A 20,199-nucleotide genomic window follows, 5' to 3' on the forward strand; every position below is an offset into this window, starting at 1 on the left:
TACACTGTATGGGTCAAAATGATACATTTTTCTTTCATACCAAAAATCATTAGGATATTAAGATCGTGTTCCACGAAGATATTTTGTAAATTTTCTACCATAAATATACCAAGACTCAATTTATGATTAGTAATATGCATTGCTAAGAACTTCATTTCGACAACTTTAAAGGCGATTTTCTCAATATTTTGATTCCAGATTTCAATAGAAAATCAATGAAAAGCTTATTTACTCTGCTTTCAGATGATGTATAAATCTCATTTTCAAAAACGGACCCTTATGACTGGTTTTGTGGTCCAGGGTCACAAATAATCAATCATCTATATGCACTCATATTTTTGTAAGCCAATATGCATATGCGTTTAAAATTGCTTTCTAAAGCAGCATTTGGCTACATTCCTGTGATATCCAGCAGTGTCTTGGTGGATGCACCTACCTTTGAAATTAGGTCTGATTCTTGCATCATAACCGGACACTTTTCCCATAAGCTTGTCCAGGAATTCTGACGGGGGCATTGGAGAGGCAGCTTTCCGAGCCGCTGCTTGTTGGGACGCTGCCAAGCTGTGGATTGGGACAAAGACAGGTGTGTTAAAGAACAAAGAAGGACAAGCGTTATGCATTATTTTTTAAATGATTACATTCTCTACTCTGAGGCAAACGGATTTCTCTGAATTACATTACATCCAATGCTGTAACTGTCAATACTAAACAACTGATTAAAAATTCACTTTTTTATTTAAACTCTAGACTAAAGGAGAAGCCATTAAAGTGCTATATGAATTGAGACCAAGGTATACACGAGTATCCATGTCTTCATTAGCATTAGAAGCTGTTAGGACTTAATTAGCGGTAATAGGGTGCATGTCTGTCGCTTTGACACCTCGGTGTAACCTAAATGTCAGGTCACTAACCGGCCTGTGAGTCACATGATGACGTATCCCATGGGCTTTTTAGCCTATAAGCACTTTAAGTGCTGATTAGCCACATTTTTAAGTGCTTCCTTAGGGCTCTTTATCTGCTACATGATGGACTTTAATATGTATTGACTGGTTCAGGTCTTCTCACGTCCGGCTGAAGACTCAGAGGAACAATGGACGTTTTTTTTAATCTACAGCATCAGTGCGTCTGACAAAAATGGAGGATAATAATCATAAAATAGCCTGTGGTATATTGATTTCACCTAAGTCCTTGAGACATGGTCCTTTTCTTGCCAATTTCATGGGTCTTTCTTTGTGGGGAATTGCTCTATTTTCTTAACCAGCCACTGGATCCCGTCTAACTGTTTTGGCAGCATATCCATTATTCTTTCAGAGCCATCGACTTTCTGCGTCACCGGCTATCCTTTGTTTTGGAAGTAACCAATAGTCAGGCTTTTTCTGTTGTGCACATCATTATTCTTTTTGCTCATTAACATTTACCGGTGCCGGGGAAACTATTAAATTGGAGAAGTGTTTGGCATTTAAATGCGGATACATCATAGGAAAAACTTCTCACTGAAGTGCTGCTCCACATCTCTCGTCTAGAGGTAAAAATGTGTCATTTGTTCTAAGAACACTCAAACGAAAAACATTTTTTAAGTAAACACTTTAATTTTAAAACATGCAGGTTTTTCTTATGCCGTTCATCAAGAAAAAGCAATGAATCAGTGCCATTTTAGAATGATTGAGATACTAATTGCGACCATGGACCAAGTAGCAATACCCAAAATTACATTGTATGGGTCAAGATTATAATTTATAATTTTTTTCTTTTATGCCAAAAATCATATATTAAGTAAAGATCATGTTCCATGAAGATATTTTGTAGATTTCCTACTGATTATTTTTGATTAGTAGTATGCATTGATAATAACTTTAAAAGCGATTTTCTCAATATTTCGCTTTTTTTTGCACCCTCAGATATCAAATAATTTTCAAGTAGTTGTATCTTGACCAAATATTGTCCTATCCTAACAAACCATACATCAGTGGAAAGCTTATATATTCCTCTTTTGAATCTCAATTGCAAATAACTGACCCTTATGACTGGTTTTGTGGTCCTGGGTCACATTACAGTTTTTATTATTTTCAAATAGATTTAAAAAAATATTTTTGCTGTTATGTTCATTTTTGCTAAAGTTTGTTTTTGTTGTTTTAGTTTTTATTAATTTATTTTTATGTCTAGTTAAACTAGGATTTTTTTTACTTAATTACAGTTAAATTTTCTTTTATTTCAAGTAATAACTTTTTAATGTTTTTAGTTTTAGTTAACTACACTAACCCTGCAATAAAAAAAATCAACAGCTCAACTCTGTTGATACAGGTCAGGTGTAAAAAAAATAATACATAAAAGGTTTTACTTTGTCACAAAATAATTCTATTTCAAATTAATATTTTGTAAACATTATTTATCAAAAAATCCTGAAAAAATATGGTTTCCACAAAAAATTATAATAATTTATTACATAAAATGAAGCAGCACAGCTGTTTTCAACACTGATGCTGATATAATAATAATAATAATAGTAGTAATAGTAATAATAATAATAATAATTAATGTTAAATAGTAAAAAAAATTCTTGAGCAGCAATTTAGATTATTAGAATGATTTTTTATTATCCTGCAACACTGAAGACTGGAGCAGTGCCTTTACTATCAGAGGAATAAATTACATTTGAAATATATTCTAATAGAAAAACTATTTTAAATTTTAATATCATCTCACAATATACATATATATATATATATATTTTTTTTTTATACAAGGACAATGCATATTAACATGACAAGTCAAAATATGCTAATATTTTAACTGAAACAAAAAAGTCAAATGTTTTATTAGTAATTTTAGAGTATGTGACCCTGGACCATAAAAAAAAAAGTCATAAGGGTCTTTTTTTTAACTGAGCTGAATAAATAAGCTTTTCATTGATGTATGGTTTGTTAGGATAGGACAATGTTTGGCCAAGATACAGCTATTTTAAAAAGGGTGCAAATAAATCACCTTTAAAGTCATCCAAATGAAGTTCTTAGCAATGCATATTACTAATAAAAAAAGGAAATTTACAAAATATCTTCATTGAACATGATATTTACTTAATAATGATTTTTGGCATTAAAGAAAATTTGATCATTTTGACCCATACAATGTATTTTCGGCTATTGCTACACATATACCCATGCTACTTAAGAAAGGTTTTGTAGTCCAGGGTCACATATACTATATAAATGAAATGCGTGAATTATCTCTCATTGTGAGAAATGCATTCCTTTGTGTTTACTGTAAAATTTTTCCAATGCAAACATAATAAGATTAGTCACGGCGTGCCAGATTATCGAGTCTCTTCCAGAGCCATTCTCTGTCACTATAGGCTCTTTTACATGAAAGCGCCATTGAAAAAAATCTTTGTGACAGTGTGAAATCTGAGGATACAGTCTCTATTAGTTTTGCTTCCCTGCATATCCGTCTCAACGCAACCAGTAGCAGAGTAAGCTGGATCCGCTTTAAACTGCGTCTTTAGTAATTAATGGTTTCGCTAATCAAGGCAGCGCTGAACAAATGAACCTGATCGATGCTGGTCATGGCAGTGGAGAGGGCCTGATCCTTCTGCTGATGTTGCAGGAACCAAAGCCGAGCACCCTGCCAGAAAATATATGCAAACAACCCAGAGACCTGCATACTTTAATGCGAGCATCCAATCATTAGCCCTAAGTGTAGCTCATTATGTTCTTAGGACCACTGATGAACACAATCCTTATTGATCTTGTAACACTCAAGAAATCAAAGGCCGCTCTGGCACCAAGATGCCATTTCTTCAAGCCGCTCTTAAATTGTCTATAGGGTCACAGAACTCAAGGACAGAAGAGAACATATTACAATAAACCTGAAATGTACTTGATCTTCAAACATTTTTGCACATAAACAACAGACCTGTTTAACAAATCCAAAATCAAAATGAATATTGCTAGTGAGGGGTCAGTGCTATTTGTGGTACGACTCTGTCTTTGATTATTAATGATGCATTAGAAGACTATTTATAGGCTTTATCTTTAGATATTGAACTAGCCATTGATCATTTACTTCGTAATAATCAGTAAAAAGCTCTAAGTAGAGTCAACTTTATTTAGAGTACAAAATTGAGATCATATGTGACCCTGGACCACAAAACCAGTCATAAGGTTAAATTTGACCAAACTGAGATTTATACACCATATGAAAGCTCAATAAATAAGCTTTCTATTGATGTATGGTTTGTTAGGATAGGGCAATATTTGGCTGAGATACATCTATTTGAAATCAGAAATCTGAGGATGCAAAAAAATCAAAAAGACTGAGAAAATCACCTTTAAAGTTGTCCAAATTAGGTTCTTATCAATGCATATTACAAACCAAAAATTACATTTTGATATGTTTACAGTAGGAATTTTACAAAAAATCTTCATGGAACATGAACTTTACTTAATTTCTTAATGACTTTTGGCATAAAAGAAAAATCAAAAATTTTGACCCATGCAATGTATTTTTGGCTATTGCTACAAATATACCCCAGCGACTTAAGACTGGTTTTGTGGTCCAGGGTCACATATAAGCATCCGCTTGTTTCAGTGCTGTCACCACCTGTGCATATATAATTACCAGAGAGACCGAAACTAAACTCTGATACTAATCTCTATTAGCAGATATTAACCCCTTGAGGCAAGTGCAATTTTTTAAGTTGCTGAGCTGTTTAACAGCAATTTAACAGAAAAAGCAAAGTAATGTCCTAAAGCAATGCAAAAACACTTTCACTTTCAAAGTGAGTGGAGGGCACATCTGGGGCTAGATGCAAACTAGAAAAGATGACATTGTAAATATAAAAAATAAATAAATAATAATGACACAGGGAACAGAGTTGGCACAGGAATACAAAAACAAGAGTCCTTGCTTGGCTTCATTTGATAGGTGACTCTTTTCTCTCTTTTCTGGCTTGAACAAAACCTACAACCCAAGCATTTATTTTTGTGTTTTATTTCAATGGGATTTAATGACACACTCTTAAACGTTTGGGATCAGTAAGATTTTTACAGATGTTTCTTATGCTCATCAAGGCTGCATTTATTTGATCAAAAATACTGAAAACATTAATATTGTGGAATATTATTTCAATTTAAAATAACAGTTTTCTATGAGGATATATTTTAAAATGTAATTTATTTCTGTGATCAAAGCTGAATTTTCAGCATCATTGCTCCAGTCTTCAGTGTCACATGATCCTTCAGAAATCATTCTAATATGCTGATTTATTATTTATATATATGAAAACAGGTGCGCCTGCTTAATATTTTTTTATATTACTGTGATACTTTTAAAAGTATTTCAACAAATAAAAAGTTGAAAAGAACAGCGTTTATTTAAAATAGATTTTTTGTAAAAATATATCTAAACATTTGGAGTCAGTACATTTTCTTTTCCTTTTTTTGAAAGACATTAATACTTTTATTCACCAAGGATGTGTTAAATTGATAAAGAATGATAGCAAATACTTATATATGTTTATTTTGAATAAATGCTTTTTAACCTTTTATTCATCAAGAATTCTGGAAAAAGAATAACAGGTTTCAAAAAACATATATTAAGCAGTACAACTGTTTCCAACATTGATAATAACAGTAATCAATCAGCATATTAGAATGATTTTTGAAGAATCATGTGACCTTGAAAACTGAAGTAATGGCTAATAAAAAAATCAGCTTTGCATCACAGGAATAAATTATATTTTTAAATATATTAATATACAACACCATTATTTTAAACTGTAATAATATTTCAAAATATTACATTTTTTTCCGTTTTTTTTTTTTTTGATTAAGTAAAGCTTTGATGAGCATAAGAATTATTTTAAAAACATTAAAAATCTTACTGATGCCAAACTTGAGTGGCAGTGTACATCTACAAGTTTTATTTTAATTTTCTTATTTTTTTACTGAACTTTCTAGCCTCTTTAGTCATATTAAAATCTTAAATATTTTATTATATTTTTATTTTTAAATATTATATTATTTTTTAAAAACTGAAGGATTCTTTTTTATTTTGTAGTCAGTTTTCTAATATCTTGCTTGCCTTAGGCTAAATTAAGTAATATTTAGTCAAAAATAAATAATGTTTTTGACTAAAGCCAATTAACTTAGATGTTTCCACAAGAAGCACATTTTTACACTGCATATAAACTACATGCACACCGCTGCCTCTGCCATTAATTGGATTAGCCATTCACGCCTTTACCTGCATATTTTTGTATGATAGTTTGAGGACATAACATGACTGCTTTATGCATGTGCTGTATTTTAATAGCATGCCTCAGCTCCTCCAGTGACATGCACACAACAGTCTCTCACATGACAATTCCTGCATGGAAAAAAAGTGCAGGCTAATATAAAAATCAATTTGAGAGATACAATTCATAGAGCAAATTATGTTTGTGGACAATCTGTATTCGTCAGTGGCATTAGCATTGACAGAGTGATCAATGTTTAGTAATAAGTCTGCATGTGAAATGAGGTTGGGGTGTAGGCTGAGACGGGGAAAGAGATATCAATTAACAGGCTCTGCAAAGTTCAGCAGCAAGAGCTGAGACTGCAATATCCTGATTCTACTTCATTAACTAAACACTGGCCATAGAATGCAAAATAATTACTGCGAACCACCGGCTTGATAAAGCGAATCCTTTTGTGGTGCGTTTATCTTTCTAGAGGATTCTTACAGTGGAGATAATCAGAGTTATGATAGAATAATCCATATGTGGACCATTAACCTAGAAATTAGAAATTGCATCCATCAAATCAAATATTAATTTTTAGGCTAATTAAAATGTGAAAATTATTCGATCCGCATTAACAGTGGCATAACAGTGGTGTAAGATTTTTAGAGGCCTACACTTCACTTTCTTGTCATATAATTACTTGTGTTATTATTAAATAATAATAATAATGAATAATTATTATTATTTTATAATAATTATAAACGTTATCATCACAACTTTGTCATAATATCTCATCATTTTAAAGGTTAGGGGTTCTGAACTGCTTATTAAAGCTTGAACTCACACAAAAAAAAGATTGGTGGTCTTAAAAGTATGCATTTTCATATATTTGTATATTTCAGCGTCGTTTGCAAATGCAACGTGAAATCGCGGTTGCGCTATGACGTAACCATAGCAACAGCTGCTCGATCGCTAATAAAACATAAATAATGCCATAGTTTATAGTTTTTTTTCTACACATCGTAAACACATTACATAAAATGTTAGTGTTTTGTTATGTCTTCAAGACAGCTGACTAAATCGCTAAAAGCGATACAGGGTTGACAAAAAGACAATTTTGAGCTGCGCTAGACGAATCTCAGTCCGAACATTTCTGACAGAAATTGTTATTTATTATAAAAACAAACTTCACATAATTGTTCTGAAACGTTTTAATAAATAAATCGCACAAACTTTTAATATCACTACACTTCTCCATTCATTATGAGCCTTCATATGTGCCTGTTGATAACTTTCTATTCGTCGAATCGCCACTAGTGTTCGCTATTTAGCATGTTTTAAAAGAAAATCTCTGACTTGGATATATCTGAATGACACGAAATTATGACTTAGTTTATATTTAATTAGTAGACTTGGGATTACAATAGATGAATTATCAGCCCAGCGAGTTACTAATTAGCCTACTTGAAATAAATACATATTTTCTTCAACACAATATTCTCAGCAAAACAAAAGAAAGCATCTATATCGATATAAAACGAGAGAACAAAGCAGGTTTGAGTGAAAAATACAGTGTTTGGTTAAAACAGCGTGATACGTACCTGAAAAATACAATAGTTTCCCACAAATAAATCCCGAGTGCGAACATTGTGTCAGGTTGGAGATGAGTAGATGTAGTTGGCTACAGCTCAGTGCACCCTACAATTCCTTCTTCTCTCACTTCTGAGGTGAACAATTCGTCCTTTGCTTGTTTCCGATTCCCAAAAAGGCCAAACAAATCTCAAGAGCATGCAGACGAGCTGGTCATTTTCCCCGACAGCGGCTGTGTAGGTGAAGCGAAGCTCCTGTTTCACAAGGGTTGCGGAATTTCAGGTGGAAGCAGCGCTGAGAGAAAAAAAAACTGGACGAGATAAATTCAGATGTTCATTCCGGACGATCCATAGCAGCAGCAGACGCGTAGTCGCCAGGAATATTCAAAGACGCTCCATCGCAAAACATTTAAAACAACCGAAACTATGCACTATATCTCCTCAGAGCGCCGGAATGTCTCCAAAGTCATTGGAAAAACATACATACGCGTGTGCTCTTTTCCTCCACGCTCCTTTTTACGCGCATCCCAATGATCAAATGTGCCGCTTTCGAGCCACGCGTCAGTTTGAGCTACCTCTGGCTGAGGTAGTCTGATTCAGTACGTACTTGTTTCCCAGGGGTGAATTGTTAGTGCTGCATGAAGAAGCTATTTCCATTGTCTGGTCCAGTTAGGAGATGCTCATTTTTGCTTTCAACGTTTTTTCACGAATCCTCGAAAAGCCCAAACGTTGATATTTCAGCACGCAGAGCCCGTTCCATCGCTCATAAGCCCCCTCAGCCTCACAGTATTTCTTGCTGCAGTCATTTACTAAACTCAAAAAGCACCTCACACACTCTCAACACACGCCCACATGCTGCTGTCATTGGTCTGAATGGCACTCCAGACAAATGCCTCCTCCTCGGATTGGAGATGGGCACTGCCATATGTTGGACGCTGTTTTGGGGCAGTATATGTGTGTTTACGTATGGCAGTTTTCTGAAACATACTACAAAAGACATTGGATGGCAGAGAGCTGCAGTGCCTATAAATCTATTCGTGCCACTGGGGGATTTCTGACTAACCTATTACGATGTGTATTAGATTAGGCTTCTGAAGGGATCATTTGTAAGAAATGAGTTTTTAGTTAGTTTATTTTTAGGCAAAACTAAAATCTTGGCAAACAAAAAGAGATTTTTTTTTAAACCTTTTATATATATTTATTTACCTTTTGTATGGCATGCTGCTACAACAGAATACAATAAAGTCATTCATAAATAGCCTTTTATAGGCTTTTAAGCTAAATAAAGCAATAATCCATAAAACAGAAAAAAATATATATATATACCTTTATCATATAGTTTCATAGTCTTCTAGTGTGGGTTTTATTGAGTTCATTCAACAGCTAAAGCCAAAAATCAGTATAATGATACAGTTGAGGTCTAAGTTTACATACACCTTGCAGAATCTGCAAAATGTTCATTATTTTACTGAAATAAAAGGGATCATAGAAAACGCATGTTACTTTTTATTTAGTACTGACCTTAATAAGATATTTCACATAACAGACATTTATAAAAATTACCATGTTCAAAAGTTTACATACACTTGATTCCTAATACTGTGTTGTTACCTGAATGATCCACAGCTGTGTTTTTTACTTGTTTGTCCTGAACAGTTAAACTGCCTGTCGTTCTTCAGAAAGATCCTTCAGGTCCCACAAATTCTTTGGTTTTCCAGCATTTTTGTGTATTTGAACCCTTTCCAACAAAGACTGTATGATTTTGAGATCCATCTTTTCACACTGAGGACAACTGAGAGACTCATATGCAACTGTTACAAAAGGTTCAAATGCTCACTGATGCTGGGGTGAAAACTTTTTGAATTTAAAGATGAGGGTAAATGTAACTTATTTTGTCTTCTAGGAAACAGGTAAGTATCTTCTGTAGCTTCTGAAGGGCAGTACTAAATGAAAACAAAAAAAGACATTTAGGCAAAATAAGAAAAATGTACACATCTTAATTCTGTTCAAAAGTTTTCACCCCCTGGTGCTCTTAATGCATCGTTTTTCCTTCTGAAGCATCAGTGAGCGTTTGAACCTTTTGTAATAATTGCATATGAGTCCGTCAGTTGTCCTCAAAGTAAAAAGTTGGATCTTAAAATAATACAGATCATTGTTGAAAAGGGTTAAAATACACAGAAATGCTGTAAAACCAAAGAATTTGTGGGACCTGAAGGATTTTTCTGAAGAACAACAGGCAGTTTAACTGTTGAGGACAAACAAGGGACTCATAAACTACCACTAAACAAACAAACAAACAGTACATACACAAAAAGTGTATGTAAACTTTTGAATGGTCATTTTTATAAATTCAACTATTAATTTCTCTTGTGGACTATGTAAATGTCTTTTATGTGAAATATCTTATTCAGGTCAGTACTAAATATAGACATAACATGCATTTTGTACGATCTCTCCTATTTTGGTAAAATAATTAACATTTTGCCATTTCTGCAAGGTGTATGTAAAGTTTTGACCTCAACTGTATTTGAACGTTATTTTAAGGTTAGCATAATGTTCCTGCAATGTTCTTTCGACCAAATTCTATTACATCACATTCACAACATTATAGGAATATTAATGTGGAACATTCCAAAAATGTTAAATTGTCAAGTTTCTTTAATGTCAACAGAATGCTATTTAAATGTCAGTATGATGTTACTAAAAAGCTCCTTCAACTATTTTTTTTTATCAACAACTCTGGAAAATTGATTTAAAGCTGCAAAACGATTAGTCACAATTAATTGATTAAAAATAAAAGTTTAGGTTTGCATACTATATGTGTGTGTACTGTTTATTTATTATGTATATATAAACACACACACACACAAAATGTATATATTAAAGGAACACTCCACTTTTTTTGGAAATAGGCTCATTCTCCAACTCCCCCCGAGTTAATAAGTTGAGTTTTACCGTTTTGTAATCCATTCTGCCCTTTTCCTGTTCTGGCGATATCACTTTTAGCATAGCTTAGCATAGATCAATGAATCCTATTAGACCAATAGCATCGCGTTCACAAATGACCAACAAGTTTCGATATTTGTCCTATTTAAAACTTGACTCTTCTGTAGTTATATCGTGTACTAATACTGGTGGAAAATGTAAAGCTGCGATTTTCTAGGCCGATAAGATTAGGAACTACACTCCCATTCCGGCGTAATAGTCAAGGAAGTTTGCTGCCGTAACATGGCCGAAGCAGGCGCAGTAATATCACGCCAGTTACATTGAACGTTAACTTGCTGGGAACTATTTTTAGGTGCTGCGTCATATTACTCCGCCTGCTGCATCCATATTACGGCAGCAAACTTCCTTGACTATTACGCCGGAATGGGAGTGTAGTTCCTAATCTTATCGGTCTAGAAAATCGCAGCTTTACATTTTCCGCCGGTATTAGTACACAATATAACTACAGAAGGGTCAAGTTTTAAATAGGACAAATATCGAAACTCGTTGGTCATTTTTGAACGTGATGCTATTGGTCTAATAGGATTCAATGATCTATGCTAAGCTATGCTAAAAGTGATATCGCCAGAACAGGAGAACGGCTGAATGGATTTCAAAACGGTAAAACTCAACTTATTAACTCGGGGGAGTTGGAGAATGAGCCTATTTCCAAAAAAAGTGGAGTGTTCCTTTAAGGAAAAATATGTTGGATGTATATATAAAAGATTTATATTTATATATAATATAAATTCTATACAAGTGATTACATACTTAAAAACATGCTTAATCAGAATTCTAACTTGGAAGACAAAAAACGGTTTTGAACTAGACATTAATTTACATTTATAAATCACAAACCCTTTGCTGGAGACAACATAGATTGGTGTAATTGGACTTATGAGTCAAAAATGTAGTTACTGAGATATATATCCTATGTGACAACTAGCCCCGGCCTCTCCTTCGTCATTCCTGCAACACACATCAGGAGTGAAGTTCACTGCAGCTTAATGTCACGTCACTGCAGGCATAATAACAAGCACGATGTTTGCCAGCGCAAAGCTGCGAGTGTAAAAACAAACATGACGTAATCACAACAAACATGTGTTACGAATAAACAGTCACAATGTAATACAGTCAGCATCCATTCTCTCTACCTGAGAATGGAATATCCTCTTATTTTGATAAAAGTAATTTTGAATATGTATTAACTAAGTCAATATTGCATATCTGTTTTATATTATATCTTAAAGGGTCTGGATGAGTTTGGATGTGTGATCAATTGCAGACTTGTGTTTGTTTTTACAGAGGTGACTCATAGATGCTCTGTCTATCTCTGTCAAACCTTATAACAGCCCTAATATTTCACGATGAATAAAGAGTCGTGAAATTCTGTTAAATATCGTTATCCCTGACAACACAAACAGAACAGAAAGAAGTGATTAAAGACATCAACAACTCGGCGGCTGAGACTGAAGGTAGATTCGCCCCTTCTGCATTGTTCCCACTGCCATTGTTGTAAGTGGGCCAAAACACAGACAGAATTGAATAATGTCAGTTCAGGCCGCTTTGAATATACTATATTAAAACCTTGGAACAGCAGGTTAAGATTAAAAAGTTATATACCATGTAAAACTGCTAACACAAGCATAACATGCTGAACAAGCTGACAGAATGACAGGATTAATCCAAGAGAACACAACTATAAAATGTTTATTTTCATTCGCATGCCTCCGTTATGCAGCACTGGAGAGCCAGATCATTTTATACGTGATAAAATAACACATTCTTGCACTTTTTTCCATTCTAACATTAATCTATCAATAAACAGACATAATATATAGGGATGCACCGGAATGAAAATTCTTGGCTGAAGCCGAATAAAATTAAACACTGGGCTGAAGGCAGAAGGCCGATTACCAAACACAGTTTTTCGTGTTTTCTCCCATGTATTTTAACAATTTTTTTCCACCATTGCATAAATTAAATAGCCAAAATGTGCTTTTTACAGTTTTGTCTTGCTTTTCAAAAAAAAAAAAAAAAAAAAAAAATCAATTACAAAACAACAATTTAAAAATATTTACTTAACACTGAACAACTGTCCACTGTTCTTCACAAAAATCCTTCAGGTCCCACACATTTCTTTTTGGTTTTTTAGCATTGTTGTGTATTTGAACCCTTTCCAACAATGACTGTTTGATTTTGAGATCCATTTTTTCACAATGAGGGACTCATATGCAACTATTACAGAAGATTCAAATGCTCACTGATGCTTTAGTAGGAAACACGATGCATTAAGAGCCAGGGGGTAAAAACTTTTCTTTAACTCATTTTGTCTTCTGGGAAACATGTATCTTCTAAAGGACAGTACTAAATGGAAAAAAATATGACATTTAGGCAAAATAAAAATGTACACATCTTCACTGTGTTCAAAAGTTTTCACCCCCGATCTTGTTTCCTTCTAGAGCGTTTGACCCTTCTGTAATAGTTGCATATGAGTCCTTCAGTTGTCCTCAGTGTGAAAAGATGGGTCTCAAAATCACACAGTAATTGTTGGAAGGGGTTCAAATACACAAAAATGTTGAAAAACCAAAGAATTTGGAGAGCCAGATCATTTTATATGTGACAAAATAACAGATTCTTGAACTGTTTTCCATTCGAACGTTTATCTATCAATAAACAGACATGTAATATATAGGGATGCACCGAAATGAAAATTCTTGGCTGAAGGCCGATTACCGAACAGTTTTTCCCCCACGTATTTTGCCAATTTTTGCCACCATTGCATAAATTAAATAGCCAAAAAGCCTAATAGAAAATGCATGTTAAACGCATATATTTACTTAACACTGAACATTTTGAACATTCTACGAGACATTATAGTCTACCAACAAACCACAATGTAACTTAAAATTAATAAGTTAGTAAAATAATATTCTTTGGCCATTTTTAAAACCCCTTTCTTAAATCAGGCATGTGTTTTTAATGTACAAATAAATGCAGCCTTGCTAAGCAAAGGAGAATGTTATAATAAATGTATTAATAGAGCTGTTCTAATGATTGTTATCAAAATTTTTGTCTTACTTCTTTATTTTATTTTACAGAACAACAGTAAAATCACAATACTAACATTTATGAATGTTGACTTCTATTTTGGCGGAAACCCACAAGAAGACCTCAGTACTACGTTTTGCTGACAGCAGCAGATTTATGAATGATTCTCATCACACAGATTTTCTTCACGCTTTGGACTTTGAACCCTGGCTAATGAACTCATGCAGCGCTGTCAGAATAAATACAATCTGTGCGTGTATTAGACAACATAATGTTCTGTAGTTTACTAATGGTTTGAGGCTATTTTGCGATTTCAGTCATCATACAGTAACCAGCAACAACCACCCCTTTTTCTTCTCATCGAAGACGTGATGCAGTACTGTCGGTGCTTGTAATATTGTAATATTGATCGCGTCATGTCATTATTCGGTATAATTTATTCTGCCTTTTCGCTTATTTGGCAAACAAGCTTTTTTTTGCTATTTTCGGCAGAATAATTTTGGTTGCCGAACATTCGGTGCATCCCTATAATATACTGTATCTAAGCACTGAATTAACATATCTAATTGCTAGCTAATAAGAAATTGCTCCTAATTTAATCCGGTTGGTTTTATATAATCGGAGTGACGAATGTCAATTTTCAATGGTGCTATGCAAGCACCGTCTCTTATTGTTCAGGCACAGAAAGCTCTTACTTTCATCTCACATCTCCATCAGTGGGAGGTGAATGAGCTGACTGATTCATCTAGATCAGTATTTCCCAATTCACAGGCCACGGAGTATCCCAGCACAGCATATTTCTTTTGAATGTCTCTCTTAGGTAATGTAACTGGGTAGGCATACAGTGTGAGATTACTTTATATTACAAATGAATTACAGATTTTGTACTGGTATATGCTCTTACTGATGAACTAGTGGGGATGCTGTTTTGTGAATATTGTTAAACCACTTCCATACACCCCAGCCCACCTCTTTACCTAAATGAAAAGTGGGCTTTTGTAGTGGTCGGTGCATCACTATGACTTAATCAAAATGACTTATGACGGTCCTTACATGACCCAATATAGTTTTACGTAGCAGACGTAGGGAGTTTTCTCAGTGTAATCAAGGATGTGTTTCCTCTGGAAAGGCCGTGAAATGAAAAGATAGAAAATGTGTTGTATGCTTCATCATAAACGAGGAGCTTTTTTCAGTAGGAGACACAAAGGCTGCACAAACTCATAAGTTCAATGTAGCGTGCTCATATTATCTCTCTCTTGATGAAACAGCTTGCTGGTAATCATCTCTATACATGTGGTTCAGCAGCAATAGAAATGCACAATAAAACATCTTCTGCTTGCGTTTACAGCCGATAAATTAAACTGGTAAATAATGTGAAGAGTGTGATGCGACTTACTGACCTTTGACGGTACACTATTCTGTACAGCTGGTGTCAGAGAATCCTACACTGACTCTTTAATGAATAGCTGAAAAAATAGCTGAAAATACTCATCCTCAGGCTATACAAGATGTAGATGAGTTTGTTTCTTCATCAGAACAGATTTGGAGAAATTTGACATCGCTTGCTCACCAACGGATCCACTGCAGTGAATGGGTGCCGTCAGAATGAGAGTCCAAAGAGCTGATAAAAACGTCACAAGTATTCCACACCACTAATTTTTATAAACATTTTCCTTTTATAACATTTTATAAACCCTTTCCTTCTGGCCAAAATGCCAGTCTATAATCTATAAGAACACCTTCTCCAGTGAAAAAGCCCATCTCCACTTGTCATCTCACATCAAAATCCACTCAATTTATAGTAGACGTATAGTAGATGATAGTAGACGTCTTAATGGTAGAATTGTTCCTTACAAACATGCACAAACAACACTTTTTGCATCGCAAGACATTAACTGTTGGGCTGGAGTGGTGTGGATTACTTGTGGATTATTGTAATGCTTTTATCAGCAGTTTTGACTCTCATTCTGACGGCACCCATTCACTGCAGAGGATCCACTGGTAAGCTTGTGAAGCTAAATTTCTCCAAATCTGTTCTGATGAAGAAACAATTAATATATTTCTCAGATGACCTGAGGGAGGGTGAATTTTCGCCATATGTCGTTTCTGGGTGAAATACACTACTAGTCAAAAGGTTTTGGACAGGAAGATTTTAATGTTTTTTTTTTTTTTTTTTTTTTTAAATATGAGACTCTTCTGCTCACCAAGACTGCTTTTATTTGATCCAAACTACAGCAAAAACAGAAAAAAATTGAAATATTTTTACTATTTAAAATAACTGTTTACTATTTGAATATATTTTAAAATGTAATTTATTCCTGTGATTTCAAAGATGAATTTTTAGCATTATTTCTCCAGTCATGATCCTTTAGAAATCATTCTAATATTGTGATTTGCTGCTCAAAAAACATGTATTATTATTATTATGTTGAAAACAGCTGAGTAGAATTTTTTCAGGTTTCTTTGATGAACGGAAAGTTCAAAAGAACAGCATTTATCTGAAATTTAAAGCATCCCTTTTCTTAGAATTGTGAGATATAAACTCACAATTGCGAGAAATAAAGTCAGAATTGAGAGAACTCACAATTCTGACTTTTTTCCCCAGAACTGCGAGACATAAACAATTCTGAGAAAAAGTGAGAATTGTGAGATATCGCAATTGCGACATTTTATCTCACAATTCTGAGAAAAAGAGTCCGAATTGTGAGATAAAAAGTGGCAAATCCGTTTTTTTACATTTTTTATTCAGTGGCGGAAATGGGCTTCCATATTCTATTCATCAAAGAATGCTGAAAAAAATGTACTCAACTGTTTTAAATATTGATAATAATAATAAAATGTTTCTTAAACAGCAAATGTAGCTTTGATGACATGAATAAATAAAAATGTAAAATATATTCAAATATAAAGCAGTTTTTTTAAAATAGTAAAAATATTTCACAATATTACTGCTTTTGCTGTATTTTGGATCAAATAAATGCAGGCTTGGTGAGCAAAAGAGACTTCTTTAAAAATCATCATTCATTTCAAATCTTACTGTCCAAAAACCTTTGACTGGTAGTGTATTATAAACTCACAAATGCGAGAAACAAAGCCAGAATGGCGATTTTATATCTCACAATTCTGACTTTGTTTCTCGCATTTGTGAGTTTATATCCTGCAATTCTGACTTTATATCTAACAATTCTGAGTTTATATCACGCAATTTTGAGAAAAAAAAAAACGTCAGAATTGGGAGATAAAAATTCGCAATTAGCCTTTTTATTTTTTATTCAGTGGCGGAAACAGGCATCCATATTTTGGAACCCTTATTTTTAATGAAATACACTACCAGTCAATTTTTTGCAGTTTATATCACACAATTCTGACTTTATAACTCACAATTCTGAGAATTGCACATTTGTATCATGCAAATATGAGAAAAAATGTAATTTGTGAGATAAGTCACAATAACCATTTTTTATTTTTAATTCAGTGACGGAAATGGGCTTCCATACCTTCCACTAAAGAACCTTTTTTTTTCAGTGGAACGGTTTCATGGATGCTAAAGATTCTTCATAAAACCATCAATGTCGATTAGAACCTTTATTTTTTAAGTGTACCTATTTATATCCAAGTAAAATGAGCTGGAAAAAGAAAACCATTGGGAAAACAGAGATGTTTTTTTGCTCAAGCATGACTGAGGTTCCCTCGTTTTCTGTCTAGCCTTATCATAGTAAAACACAGACCCATTTTAGCAACTGGGAAACGCATACCATCTCTGTATACAACAGGATGGCAGATAACGTTGATCATTCATGCTGAATGGGCACACCTGTGCTCGGGATCACGCATCCAGGAGCAAGGACACGCTGGAGAGCCAACGTTAGCAGGTCACACATGCCAATTCTGAGAACTGTCAGCGATTTTTCAGCCCTCGATGCTGCTGCATCAATGCCGATTTCCCTTTGGAAGGAACACCCTGCTGCAGAAACGGAGCCGAGACGATTTGCTAGTTATGAATCCTTCCTCCATCTGGCTTCAGTTTTAGGGGAATTATGTGTCTAGCATTTGTTATGGGGATGATAAATCCACCTGTCTCTGGAGTGAAAGAGCACATCCTCTGGTTCTCATCCAGGCTCAAAATGATCAGAGGGAGCGCGTGTCGCTGATGCCGTGTGACAAATCGGCAGAAGCCGATGCGAGATTATTTGTGTGTTCTGACAAATTCGTTTATGTGTTAACCGAGTGGCTTATGAATGATTCTACCAACTTGCCAGAGTAAATTACCGCATCCTGCATCGGACGTGAGAGCGTGCGTCTTGTAATCCGAAGCACGGTGCCATCATGTCTTCAAAAGTATCTCATGCATATGAAGGCAGGAGAGCTGGCTCATTAATTTGAACAGGTGCTATTTCAAAGCATCCACATGTACTGTTGTCGCACGCTTAAGATGGCTATGAAACCCCTCCTTGAACGCTACCGGCCCTAACCTTGACTGATGGCACAACCGCCTCCGGCAATCACATTAAAAGCCACATTTGTTCATATTCGCACGGGGAACCACATTTTGCAATCTCCTTAATTTAGCCAGACTGATAAATCGCAGGGCTGGTGCTTTACTGCCACAGCGTGTTACGTCCCCAGCATTGACTGTCCTTGAAATGAGCACTGTCCTATTTCAAAAATAATACAAGTGATGAGTGTTTTGAGGTTGCAAAGACCTCTGAATATGATCGCTTGGGGTGATCACTGGGAATCTGAAAATCTGAGGTTGGGGCCGTGTGGGACCCTTTTATCATGGGGCCCGTCTGACGTCATTAGTAGCCAAGGATATTCAAGGTAGACTTGCTACATTGCTACATTACATGTGACATACAACTTTTTTCCTGCAATGTAAAAACTTTAGAATTAACCAATGATGTCATGTTTTGTTACCCAAATATGATAATCTGTTTGCTAGGGATCCCCTTCTTGAATTATAAAACCACTACATTTTTGTGAATAAAAACCCATTTATACTATGTGATAATAATATTAAGCGTGATAGTGTGATATTTACAGAAGTCCGACTCCACCACTGAATAAAAATAAAAAAAGGTAGTTTCAGCTTTTTCATCCCACAATTCTGACTTTTTTTCCTCACAATTGTAAGATATAAACTGGCAATTGCGAGACATAAACTTGCAATTCTGAGAAATAAACTCACAATTCTGACTTCTTTTTCAGAATTGCTAGTTTATATTGTGCAATTGCGACTTTCTCAGAATTATAAGTTTATATCTCACAATTCGGACTTTATAACATGCAATTGTGAGTTAAGCCAGAATTGTGAGATATAAATATGTATTTTTTCCCATCAAAATTGGACTTCATTGGACTTTATATCTTGCAATTCAGATTTTTTTTCCACAATTCTTTTTTTTTTTTTCAGAATTGTGAGATATAAACTAGCAATTGTGAGTTATAAAGTCCAAAATTCTGATTTTATTTATCACAATTGCGAGTTTATATCACGCAATTCTCCAAAAAAAGTCAGAATTCTGACTTTATATTTTGCAATTCTGACTTTATAACTCACAATTGCGACTTAATTTCTCAAAATTGAGTTTATATCTCACAATTCTGAAAGATAAGTCAGAATTACGAGTTTGTATCATGCAATTCTGAAAAAAAAGTAAAAATTGTGACTTTATATCTCGCAATTCTGACTTTATAACTCAGAATTTCTCAGAGTTGCGAGTTTATATCTCACAATTCTGAAAAAAAAAGTCAGAATTGTGAGATGTAAAATAGCAATTGCAAGAAAGAAAGTCAGAATTATGAGATAAAAAGTAGCAATTACCTTTTTTTATTGAGTGGCGGAAACATGCTTCCATAGATATTACATTTACTACAAAATTAAATTATTATTTTCAAAATTAAATAATTGGCATTAAAGCTAATTGCTAATATATTATCAGGAAAATATTTGTTATTACGTTCATAGCATATCTGAGATTAACAAACAGAGATTAAAGGTTTGGGGCCAGTAAAATGTTTGCATTTATTTGTTTTTGTTTGTTTTTTTCCAAAAAGAATAATTAAATTAATCAAAACTAACAGTAAAGGCATTTATAATGCCATGAAACAATTTCCACAAATAAATGATGTTCTTTTTGAACTCAAAGAAACCCACACAAAGGAAAACAAAGTTTTTTAAAATTATTAAACAGTACAACTGTGTTCAACATTGATATTATTAAGAAATCAGCATGATTTCAGAAGGATCATGTTAATATGGAAGACTGGAGTAATGATGACCACAGAAATAAATTACATTTTAAAATATATTCAAACAGAAAACAATTTTTTAATTATTTTAACAATATTATTATT

At 34.1% G+C, this 20,199-nt stretch overlaps 1 protein-coding gene across 2 annotated transcripts in view; it reads right to left on the reverse strand.

Annotated features, from left to right (window-relative positions):
• glra1 (glycine receptor, alpha 1) overlaps positions 1 to 8,776 on the reverse strand; it is a 98,673-nt gene extending 89,897 nt beyond the window's left edge. For both annotated transcript variants that reach the window (XM_073820877.1, XM_073820876.1), the window contains exons 1-2: positions 7,819 to 8,776; positions 437 to 561 (exon numbers count right to left, since the gene is read on the reverse strand). In XM_073820877.1, coding sequence (XP_073676978.1) covers positions 437 to 561; positions 7,819 to 7,865 — 172 coding nt within the window. In that variant the 5' untranslated portion in view covers positions 7,866 to 8,776. The remainder of the gene's footprint in view (positions 1 to 436; positions 562 to 7,818) is intronic.
• Between the last annotated feature and the right edge of the window lie 11,423 nt (positions 8,777 to 20,199).

Source organism: Garra rufa, chromosome 16 (genome assembly GCF_049309525.1).
Source record: "Garra rufa chromosome 16, GarRuf1.0, whole genome shotgun sequence".
In the NCBI taxonomy this organism is placed as follows: Eukaryota; Metazoa; Chordata; class Actinopteri; order Cypriniformes; family Cyprinidae; genus Garra; species Garra rufa.